Source organism: Prionailurus viverrinus, chromosome D1 (genome assembly GCF_022837055.1).
Source record: "Prionailurus viverrinus isolate Anna chromosome D1, UM_Priviv_1.0, whole genome shotgun sequence".
Lineage (NCBI taxonomy): Eukaryota > Metazoa > Chordata > Mammalia > Carnivora > Felidae > Prionailurus > Prionailurus viverrinus.
Window position 1 is genome coordinate 39,436,775 of NC_062570.1, and position 11,994 is coordinate 39,448,768.

At 37.7% G+C, this 11,994-nt stretch overlaps 1 protein-coding gene across 6 annotated transcripts in view; it reads left to right on the top strand.

The window, feature by feature from the left end:
• MRE11 (MRE11 homolog, double strand break repair nuclease) overlaps positions 1-6,911 on the top strand; it is a 76,507-nt gene extending 69,596 nt beyond the window's left edge. For all 6 annotated transcript variants that reach the window (XM_047878320.1, XM_047878317.1, XM_047878321.1 and 3 more), the window contains 2 exons: positions 1,396-1,477; positions 4,086-6,911. In XM_047878320.1, coding sequence (XP_047734276.1) covers positions 1,396-1,477; positions 4,086-4,142 — 139 coding nt within the window. In that variant the 3' untranslated portion in view covers positions 4,143-6,911. The remainder of the gene's footprint in view (positions 1-1,395; positions 1,478-4,085) is intronic.
• The last annotated feature ends 5,083 nt before the right edge of the window (positions 6,912-11,994 follow it).

The window sequence follows — 11,994 nt, forward strand, 5'->3', positions numbered from 1 at the left end:
TGGTTATTGGGGAGACATCAGAGGCAGAGTCACATCTCAGTGGGTGTTTCCATAAACCCCACCCCTTTCTCCAGGCCCCCAACAAGAACTTACTAACCTAACTTTGCCACCTGGGCACTATGACTTTATGCTCTTGATCTGCTTCCTGTCACAGATAGAAGCAAGTCAACAACTGATCAGGTAGTTCCTGCTTGGGCCAAGTATAGATAGAGATGGGCACTCCCCAAATGGATCATTTGATAAATGTCCTCGATCTGTACTTCTAAAACCATGTTGTTCTTCAAGTTTGCTTGACAAATCCTCATGTCCTTTACTTTTATGCATAAGAACCTGTGGATTTTTCGCTTTCCTTCTGACACAAGACCGCTTGATTCTCAACCTGTTTTCCAGACAAGACCTTCAGACATACTTCCTTTGCTGTAATAATATCCCAAAGCATAATAATAAATTATTAACTAAGAATTGACAAATGCTGCTTTCATTTAAGAGAGAAGTCAGCAAACTTTCTTAAAGAGCCCGATAATAAATATTTTAGGCTTTTCAGACCAAGAGGCAAAACTGAGGATATTCTGTAGGTATTTATATAACCATCTAAATGTACCCCATTCAAAATGTGAAACCATTCTTAGCCCACAGGCAGTAAAAAACCAGGAAGGCTGGATAGGCTGCATGCGCTAGTGATCTAAGAAGACAGAATTCTTATGGATAAAAAGACATACGAATATAAATTTCATTAATTAGCACGAGTTAAGCTTCATAAGGATGGGAATCTTGATCTTCTTGTACGCTGATATTTCCCAAGACCTATCAGAGTACCTGGAAAAGAGCAAACACTCAGTTTATATTTGCTATTTGCTTTGGATTAAACACAAATCATATAATGACGCAACCCTAGAAAGCAGTGAGCCTTTCCTAAAATCGTTTTAGCCTGTTGAAGAGACATAACTGATATTTGAATAAAAAGTATTTTAGTGTTGCCACAATTTTTAGGAGTGGGGGCTGGTAGTAGACGCATGTTAGTAACATGCTGAGCCCTATACTAACAAGCAAGTATCAGTGTAGTGTTTAATGTATGTCAGGCACTGATCTGAGTAAGTATAGTAACACAATTAATCTCTAAAAATTATTATCCTCATTTTATGGATGAGGAAATTGAGGCAGAGAGGCTAAGTAACTTGCCTAAAGCCACATAGCTAGTAAACAACAAAACTGGAATTCAAACCCTGGCCCCAGAGTCCTTTTTCTCACCATTAAGTTTTTATGCTGCTAATGTACATTAAAGGGAAGGTATTAGCTAATTTTATTCGTGGCTGCTACTAGAATGAAACATTTAGCTAAGAAGGCACTTCTGATGAATTCTGATTCATTTTCCTTTTTTCCATGTTTCTGCCTCAGGTGTCCGAGCACATCATCATCATCAAGCAAGCGCATGTCCCAAAGCCAAATAGCTAAAGGGGTCGATTTTGAATCAGATGAGGTAATCAAGTAATATTATTCAATCTTCATTAATTTTTAGCAATTCATAAAATTTAAATAAGGACTGGGGCACCTGGGTGGCAGTCGATTGAGTGTCTGACTGTGGCTCAGGTCGTGATCTCACAGTTTGTGAGTTTGAGCCCCGCTTCAGGCTCTGTGCTTTCAACACGGAGCCCGCTTCAGATCCTCTGCCCGCCCCCCCCCCCCCCGCCCCTCCCTGCTCGTGCTTGCTCTGACACTCTCTTCTCTCTCTGTCTCTCTCTGTCTCTCAAAAATAAATAAACATTTTTTAAAAATGTAAATAGGGACCGCTAAGCTAGTTGCTGGAAATTATTTTTTAAAATAGTTTCATTGATAACCTTCCTTTGAACTGCACTTAAGATGTTAAGAGTCCGTAAGTAGCATCTGTTGAGTACCTGTAAGTGTAAATACTCGGACGTAAAAGGCCTGCCAATTTTTGAAATAAGATAATTTGCCCTGTTAATGGGTCAGAATAGTTGTTTTCAGCATCTGTCATTTATATTTGGAGAAGTGATGATAATATTCTTGAAGTTTTTAATGTTACTTTAATAAAATATTTGTTAAGTACCCACTGTATGCTTTACACATTTCCTATATAAAATGGTATGTGGTGGTGATTTTCATTCACAAAGGTGTTCAGATATGCACTGAAATATTAAATGGCAGGATATGTGAAAGAAACCAAGTCAAGACAAGTCGAGTCTGGGCCAGAAAAGGAGCAAAGAAGGAATAGGACAGGGCAGACTCAGGACTTGCCTCTTGGCTCTATTCCTTTGTTGGTTCAGCTACCTTGAATTAAATAAAGTCTGGCCTTTCCCGTTCCTCCATGGAGGCCATTTGAAAGGACTTTGCTAGTTTTTTGTTGAATTGTTTTAAGGCGTTTTTCTTAAGTCTATAACCTCTTTTGTTTATTTTTACTTAAAAAGTTTCTCAATTGTGACAAAAACACGTGGCATAAAACTTGCCATCTTAACCATTGTTCGGTGTGCAGTGCCCTCGTGTTCAGTATGTTCACTTGTTACGCAGTGGATCTCCAGAGTCTTTTCCTCTTTCAGAGTTAAAAATCTTCACCCATGGAACAACTCTGCATTTCCCCTTCCTCCCGGCCCCTGGTAACCACTGTTCTTTTTGTTTCTGTGAATTGGACTGGTTTAGATACCTGCTCTGAATGGAGTCATAAGTCTTTGTCTTTTTGTGACTGGCTCATTCTACTTAGCACAGTGTCTTCCAGGTCCACCCCTGCTGTAGCGTGTGACTCACACCTTTCATTTTGAGCTTCACCTGTTGCTATCATGTCCCTGTATCCCAGCTGAGGTTCTGAACCAGCTTGAGGAGAAGACTCACCAACAGTTCAGGCTGCAGAGAAAAATGGCACCGTGAGCTCAATCTACCTATGGAAAAAACTAATATGTTTTTTCCAAGAGGGGGGTGAGCAGTTAATGTTAATTTGTCGATTCCCAAGCATCTAGATAGACATGTGGTTATATGTCACAGTTGAAGATTTGTATATAGTTCATGTTAACTGCAAAGAAAAACTGTTGACTAATTATTATGCTCCAATTTGGATTTACCTCTGGTTTATTAATAAGTTCTGCCTTTGATAATAGCAGAAAATAAATCAAAGAATGTGAATGAGTTTGTATTTTTCAAGGCATCCATTTCTTACCAGATAGCCAACTTAGCTAACATTTGAATGTGTTAATACCACCAACAAAGCCTAACACCAAATAATTACCCCTTTTTATCAGTGTCTTAAACATAAATTAAAAGTTTACATGCAATTTTGCTTTCTCTTCTGAATATTTAAAAGTTTTTAAATAACTTTTTAAATAAAAATAAATAAAAGTTACTGCCTTAAAGCAATTCAACAAATTATCCTCATCAAATTTTATATTTTGGGCTTCTCGAAGGTTTTAGTTTTCCTACTCTTTAACTAAATTCTTCTGATATTCCTGTCAGCTCTTAGTATGCCTATAATCTGCAGCTTAGTTCCAGCAAGGGACCTCTTTCATACTGCTTCTTTTCCCAAAAAGACATTTGAAAGATTGATTTGCTAGATGTTTTTTTGCAGCAGTCTGAGAATAGCTAGCTATCTCTAGCATAAAATAGGTAATGGGAGACAAGAATTACAGCTATTTCTCAGTTAGGCCATGTGGCTTCATTATTTGGGGGTGGGAGATGAGTTTCCAGAACATTAGGTAACACCAGTAATAATATGTAATTGGAAAAAAACCTATTCAAAAACCAAATAGAAATAATTTGAAGAGTATTAATTTTCTTGGCTTCCCCACATCTTTTTTGCCTTTTCGGTTAATAGAAATGTGTATGGTATGTATTATAGGTGTACACACACACACACACACACACACACACACACACACATCAGGATCAATTATTTTGAGTGCTTCTTAGCAAGCTACTAGGGAAGGGAAAAGTTCATATTTATAAGGGAAATATAAAACTGAGTGCCTTCCTCATGTGAAAGGAGGAAATGGCCCTTACTGGTGGTGGTGTTTACCCAGAAGCACTTCTGTCTTGCCTCAGTGAAGCATGGAACAACCACTCATGTAACATTTGTGTCATTGCAGGATGACGACGATGATCCTTTTATGAACACTAGCTCTTTAAGAGGAAACAGAAGATAATATATTTAATGGCAGTTTGAAGCATTCAAGGTTCAGGAAAAATCAAAACACTGCAAGCAAACAGTTTACAGTTGAAGATTTTTTTTAAGTATTGCTGTTAATTAAAGAATTTGAAAGAGACTTACTTAACAGAGAAACTTAACGTATAAGAATTTGTGTTTTGACGTATCATTTCGTGAACATGACTCCTTTAATTGAGAAACATCCCAATTTGAGGACATCCAGAATGGCACTGGTTCTCCATACTTTTTAATCTAGTTCTTAACATTACCTGGGGATGCTCTACAAGATCAGAATGTTTTCTTTACATATATTAGCGTACATCTAACTGAATGAGGGCTTTGCTTAAATACCATTCTTGAGTAAGGATTAACAGAAATGTGTCACTCTATGTTTCTGCTTCATTATCAAAGACTGTCAGTATTTTAATGTAGTTACATGTAACCAAAGTTGCGGAAAAGAGCTTATAAAACTTAACCTCCTTGTAATTTTAATAATTTCTAAAGATTCTGGATTTCCTGAAGGTAAAACAATCTGTAAAAGCGTGCCTAAGCTCATTGTTTGTTACTAAGTGTTGTTCTTTTTCTATTGTTTGTGATCGTGTCAGCCACTGAGACTTTGAATGTTAGATGTATCTTATACTTTGAATAATTAGATATATTTGTATTTAAAAATAGATCAATCTCTGAATTACTAAGTTTTTGATTTCAGTTGTAGCAAAGATTTTAAAAAATTGTGTTCCCATTCAGCAATAGTCATTTTCTCTATTCTCCATTCTTCGTGGTTCTCTCTTTCTCCTGTGCTATATCTGTCTCCTCTATTTCTAGGAGGAAAAGCGTTAAGAAAGATTTATACTTAACTATATCTTTCTTAGAAGATAATTGAAGAACGTTTTTTAGATAGAGTGGTCAGTTGGTCATTATGATTATATTAGATTAAAATATTAAAATACAACCTCTGTGGAATATCAGTGCCAAAATTTCATATTAGTAATATTTTATCTTAACATCAGACATAGTTCCAGAAATCTTAGTGAAGCAGCCCGTGTTAAGTTCATATTTTCTCCCATCCAAGTACTAACCAGGTCCGACGCTGCTTAGCTTCCAGGATCAGGCACATTCAGGGTGGTATGGCCGTGGACAAGTTTGTATTTCCTTACTGTGTTCAGTGGGGGTATAAGAATTGGACCTCTTCAGATTTAAGTTCAGTAATTCCGTTCTCTGTCTTAAGACTGTTAAAACACCCTTAGAGTATTCCTTCCTATCGTCTATGAGGTACCTATATTTAAAGACTCCTTAGGGAATTTGTAGATCTGGGCAGTACAACAAGCACACATTTCTTCATTTGTAGAGTTATACACTTGACTGAGCAGTAGTCATGATTATTGGCACGGTCACACCTGGACTGTGTCAAATTATAAAAGAACATTTGCCTGGTGGCTGTCTCCATATTATAGCCCTTTGAAATGGCCTAGGCCTGGGATATAACCTTCTGTTGGGATAAAGTGTGAATCCGTTTTAAATATTAAAAAATATATATTTTCTGTACCTAGCTTGAGCGTAAGGATTAGTTTAGCAGGTAGTATTAATCAGTGAAGGCGTTGTCCTGCGAAATATTCTCAGGTCCATGGGCCCACATCTCTAATATTCCCAGCAGAAATGAAACCAGGAGTGAGAGTTGCTTTCCCTGCAGAATGGAAGCTGGTTTGGGCGGTGGTGTGTGGACAGCGTAGTGCCGCCCCTGCACAGCAGGCGTCTGCTAATGGCCCTTCTCACCTGCCGCCAAGATGTGCTCGGGCGAGGGGCATAGTGAAGGAGACAGTCACAAAAGCATCCTGACCAAGTCCTACGAAAAAAGAATGACTTTCTCTTTTTCTGAAAATTGCTCCATGGTATAAAAAAAAAAAAGGTACTAAGTGTAACACAGTTAGCTCCTAGGAAAAGGGATCCCAGGGCAGTGAGAGGTGAAACCCTGTTCACTTAATCCGAATCATTTTGTTAACGGTGCGTGTCACGTCCTGGAAACAGGAAAGAAAATCCTTTCTGATTGGATATTGTCGCATAGTTTAAGTATGCCCTTGATACTTACTGTTGATGCAGTAAAATCTAGGGGTTTGGTGGGAAGTTTCCAGACATGTTAGTGTAGGTGTATAGAGGTGATTCCAGATGATTGCAGAGTACCTCCACTTGCTCTTGGAGGCCAAGAAAGCAGCGATGAAAACATTCTGAGGAAAAGAGCCTTCCATCATTTACCATCCTTCCATCATTTACCAAAGAATATACCTCTTTTCGGTGTTTTGTTACTATCATAAAAATACAGCAGTGCATTTATAAGGCTAAGAATGTATTGTAATTCCAGGAAATTCTATAAATATATGACTGGCCAGGTGCTTAGGAATTTTAAGCATTTAGGCATAAGACTTAATTCAGGTACATAGAAACCTTTCTTTTCCCCAAAATAAGCCTTTAAAATTACAAGGTACAAGAACAGGAAAGTCATGTGGTTTAATAAATAATTGTAAAGTCAGCACTCATGACATCTCTATGCAGGTCAAGAAATAGAATACCACTCGTGCCCTGGAAGCCCCACCAGTGGCTCTCCCCTGCCCTCTGACTAACCAGTCTTTTGACTTCTGTCATTGAGAAGCTTTTTTATTATTATTATTATGAAATTTATGTTCAAATTGGTTTCCATAAAACACCCAGTGCTCATCCCAACAGGTGCCCTCCTCAATGTCCATCACCCACTTTCCCCTCCCTCCCACCCCCATCAACCCTCAGTTTATTCTCAGTTTTTAAGAGTCTCTTATGGTTTGGCCTCCCTCCCTCTTTTTTTTCCCTTCCCCTCCCCCATGGTCTTCTGTTAAGTTTCTCAGGATCCACATAAGAGTGAAAACATGGTGTCTGTCTTTCTCTGTATGACTTATTTCACTTAACGCTCTCCAGTTCCATCCACGTTGTTACAAAAGGCCATATTTCATTCTTTCTCATTGCCACATAGTATTCCATTGTGTATATAAACCACAATTTCTTTATCCATTTGTCAGTTGATGGACATTTAGGCTCTTCCCACAATTTGGCTATTGTTGAAAGTGCTGCTATAAACATTGGGGTACAAGTGCCCCTCTGCATCAGCACTCCTGTATCCTCTGGGTAAATTCCTAGCAGTGCTATTGCTGGGCCATAGGGTAGGTCTAGTTTTAATTTTTTGAGAAGCTTTTTTTTTTTTTACCACAAGGTGGTGCCTCCACCATTCAATGGCAAATAGGATGATGCAACAGCAAATCTGAATCGAAGTAGTATAGTTTTGCAATAAATTTGCAGCCTATGCAATAATACTAAACCTATGCAGTAGTACCAAAATTAGCCTTCTAATCTTAGATGGAAATTGTTTTCCGTATATCACCTGGCTCAGCCTGTTACTAAGGAAATTGCCAGTTTGATAAATTTTATAAAAGTTCAAGAAGAAACTATTTTATGTTTTTAATAAACCGAGAAAAACCCTTTATTAGAAAAATTGAATTAAAAGGTCTCCCATTGTAAAATTTGTCTGTTGAAATGTACTATATTTAAAAATAACTTTCCCCCAATGTTGCCTGATTTTTTGTGTGTCATACATTTAATTCTTAGTATTCTGTGGCTTTTTAGAGCTAACTACTAAGGATTATTATAAAACTTTTATAGAATAAAGGTTTGTGTTTTTGAGTCCAAAGAGCTTCCATATTCTTGAATAAAAAAAATGTCTGTATTTTGTCCTTTGTTTATCCCTTTTGCTACTTTTTACCTTAATGTTTATTAGCTAGGTCTGAAAATATTAGCATTTTAGTTTGATCTTTGTAAAGCCAGCTCACACAGATTGCTGTCTCCATTCATGTTTGTATCTTTCCCATGACTGATCACTAGAACTGATTTTAGCTGTTTTTAAATTGTAAAGTCAGGATGTCTTCTTTAAAATTCAAACAGTGAGGGGTGCCTGGGTGGCTCAGTTGGTTAAGTGTCCAACTTTGGCTCAGGTCATGATCTCACTGTTCGTGGGTTCGAGCCCCACCTCGGGTTCTGTGCTGACAGCTCAGAGCCTGGAGCCTGCTTCAGATTCTGTGTCTCCCTTTCTCTCTCTGTTCCTCCCCCGGTTGTACTCTGTCTCTCTCTCAAAAATAAATAAAGATTTTAAAAAATGTTTTAATTCAAACATTGAAATACATATTAAAATGTGTATATGTCCCTGTAATCCTCTCCCCAGACTTAACCTCCCAGCCATTAGGTAATATTTCTCCATTACTTTGGCATGATTACTGACAAAAATTGTTGAATTAGAACCCCAAATTATATAGTCAAATATTTTAGTCCCCGTATCAAGGTGTATGTTTTACCATGGTACTTGATTGACATCCTGATTTTTCCACATCTGCTTTGTCAAACTCTTTTAATTAAACCACCATTGTCTGTTTTGAGGGATAACGGCACTGCTTTCCAATGCATCATTTAAATGTCACGGCTCAGTTTGGGACAAATAAAAGAATGTTTAATCTGTGTGACCTGCCATCCAGAGTGGTAAAGTGATTTTCAAAGGGCTCTCGGCCAGTGACGGTATATCATAGTTGACTAGCCAAAAGAAGCGCAGCGGGTTAACCCAGACCACACTCTTCGGCTTCTTAGAGCCACTGTTTCAGTTCTCATGATTCATGTGGAGATACCAACACTAGTGGGCTTTAAAAGTACAAAATTTGCTTGACTAGGAGCATATAAATGTAACTCCAATCTACCTGTTCATGCATTTGAACTGATTAGGTGGAGGGGTAGGTATATCTGGACTTTGAGCAAATTGCCAAGAGGCAAATTGTTTAATAAGGTGAGAGGCACGGCTGCATTTCTGCTGGTCCTTTGACAACCTGGAAATAGAACGCATGAAATGGAGGCATCCATTTTACATTTATTAAAATGTCTTTCGGGGCACCTGGGTGGCTCAGTCGGTTAAGCGTCCGACTTCAGCCAGGTCACGATCTCGCGGTCCGTGAGTTTGAGCCCTGCGTCAGGCTCTGGGCTGATGGCTCGGAGCCTGGAGCCTGTTTCCGATTCTGTGTCTGCCTCTCTCTCTGCCCCTCCCCCGTTCATGCTCTGTCTCTCTCTGTCCCAAAAATAAATAAACGTTGAAAAAAAAAATTTTTTTAAATGTCTTTCTATAAATCAGTCAATTAGTCAATTAGTCTACCCATCCGTCACAGACAAAAGCCCCCAATGGCTTATCATCCCAATCTTGATAGTAGAGTCTTTTAGTAATGATTTAAAATTTGCAAGAAGAATAGAGAATTTTTACCTTTTACCCAGATTCACTAATTTTTAACATTTTGGCATTTAAAAAATTTATGTGTGTATGTTACATACTTTCTTCATATGCAAATGTGAATATGCACACATATGTAATTTTTTTTCAGGCTTTTGAGAGCAGGGTTTAAGCAGTAATGCTCCTTTACCCCTTAATACTTCAATGTATATTTCTCAGGAATAAGGATATTGTCTTACATGACACCAGTACAGTCACCACTTCCAGAAATTTTAACGTGCATTTAATACTTTATATTCCAATTTTCTCAGTTGTCCTAATAATTCCCTTACAAAGCATGTTTTTTCCCTCTAGTCCGGGATTTAATTGTATTTTTTGATGTGTAGAACATTAACGTATGTTCAGAAGTCTAACCATTCAGCATATATACTCAAATCTTACACCCTTCCCCATCCCTTTCACTCCTTTCTGCTCCGACTGTAGGTAGACAATCCCATTCTCGTTCATCCTTTCCGCATTTCTTTTTGCTAAAATAAGCAAATATGTTTTTTTTTCCTAATTTTCCCTTCTTTCTTACACAATGAATTGTGTGTGTGCATGCTCTTCCCCTGCCCCCCGAATAATCTGTGCTGGAAATCACTCCATATGACTTTTCAAAGATCATCTTTTTCATAGCTATATAGTATTCCATTGAGTTTAAATTCCATTGTTTATGGTATCCTCCCATATTTGGGTATTTAAATAGTTCTCACATTTACAACTCTACAAGTAATGCAGCAATACTTAACCTCGTGTTAGCATTTTCTTATTTTTGGAAGTATATATTGAAGAGTAGTAAATTCCTACAAGTTGGAGTTACTAGGTAAAAGAGCAAATGTATATGTAGTTTTATTAAATATTGCCAAATTCCCTTCCATAGATATTGCACCGTTTCGTGTTTCTGCCAGCAATGCGTTACTCTCCATGGCCTCACCATCAGAATTTAATTGTCAAGCTTTTAACTTTTTGCCCATCTGGTGGAAAAGTATCTCACTGTAGTTTTAGTTTGCATTTTTGTTATTATGAATGAAGAAGTTGTAAAAACATGATTAAGGGCCATTTTTGTATCCACTTTTGGTGAATTGCCTATTCATGTATTATGTCCACTTTTGTGAGGTTTTGGTTCCTTTTTCGATTAAATTTTATATTAAGGATATAGGATATTAAGGATATTAGCCCTTTGTCTAATAACATATTGCTAATGTAGTTTACAATGTTATTTGTATTTTGATTTTGCTCATGATATTTTTTTGCAATGCACTAGTTTATTTTTATTTATTTTTATACTTTTTAATGTTTATTTGTCTTTGACAGAGACAAAGACAGAGCGCGAGTGGGGGAGGGGTGGAGAGAGAAAGGGACACAATCCAAAACAGGCTCCAGGCTCTCAGCCATCAGCACAGAGCCAGAAGCGGGGCTTGAACCCACAAACTGCAAGATCATGACCTCAGCCAAAGTTGGATGCTCAACTGACTGAGCCACCAAGGCTAGTTTATTTTTAATATAGTTTATTTTTAATGCGCTAGTTTATTTTTAATGTCCTATTTTTCCTCCTTTTCTCTCTTTTTTTTTTTTTTTATTTTCCATCTGGACTTAGAAAATCTTCCTCTACACCCAGGTTATAGAGGAATTTACTCATACTCCCTTTTTGTAAACTTACAGTTTCAAGTCATTTACATTTAGATCTCTGATTACTTAGAGTTTACTGTTGTGTAAAATTGTGAGGAATAGACCTACTTTTATCTTTTACAAATGGCTCTTCAGTTAAATGTACATCATTTACTACAGGTGCCTCTTTGCTCCAGTGATTGGTTATGTGCTAAGTTTTCGTATGTGGTGGGGTCTCTTTCTGGGTTTCTATTCCGTTGTTAATGTCCATTTGCACGTTTTTTTAATTATTTTTTATTTATTTATTCTTTTAAAAAAAATTTTTTTTTCAACGTTTATTTATTTTTGGGACAGAGAGAGACAGAGCATGAACGGGGGAGGGGCAGAGAGAGAGGGAGACACAGATTCGGAAACAGGCTCCAGGCTCTGAGCCATCAGCCCAGAGCCCGACGCGGGGCTCGAACTCACGGACCGCAAGATCGTGACCTGGCTGAAGTCGGACGCTTAACCGACTGCGCCACCCAGGCGCCCCTCCATTTGCACGTTTAACTATGGAGGCTGTGTAGAGTGTTTTAATGTCTGATAAGGTTCATCACTCCTCCTAGCTTTTTTTGTTTTCAGTGTTTTCCTATTCTTTTATGTTTGTTTTCCCAAATAAACTTAAGTATCAATTTCCTGGCTGCAGCAACCAAAACAAAAGGGTTTTGGTATTTTAATTGGTATTGCCTAATTGTAAGTTAGGAAGAACTGACATCCTGTGAGGATGTCCTATCCAACTGATGTCTTCACATTTGTTCAAGTTTATTTTGTGTGTTTCAGAAATAGGTTTTTAACACTTTTAAAATTTAGTCTCAAGTGTTTGCCTTTTGTGTTGCTATTGTGATTACAGTTTTTTTCTTCCATCATGTATTTTTCCCGGTTATTA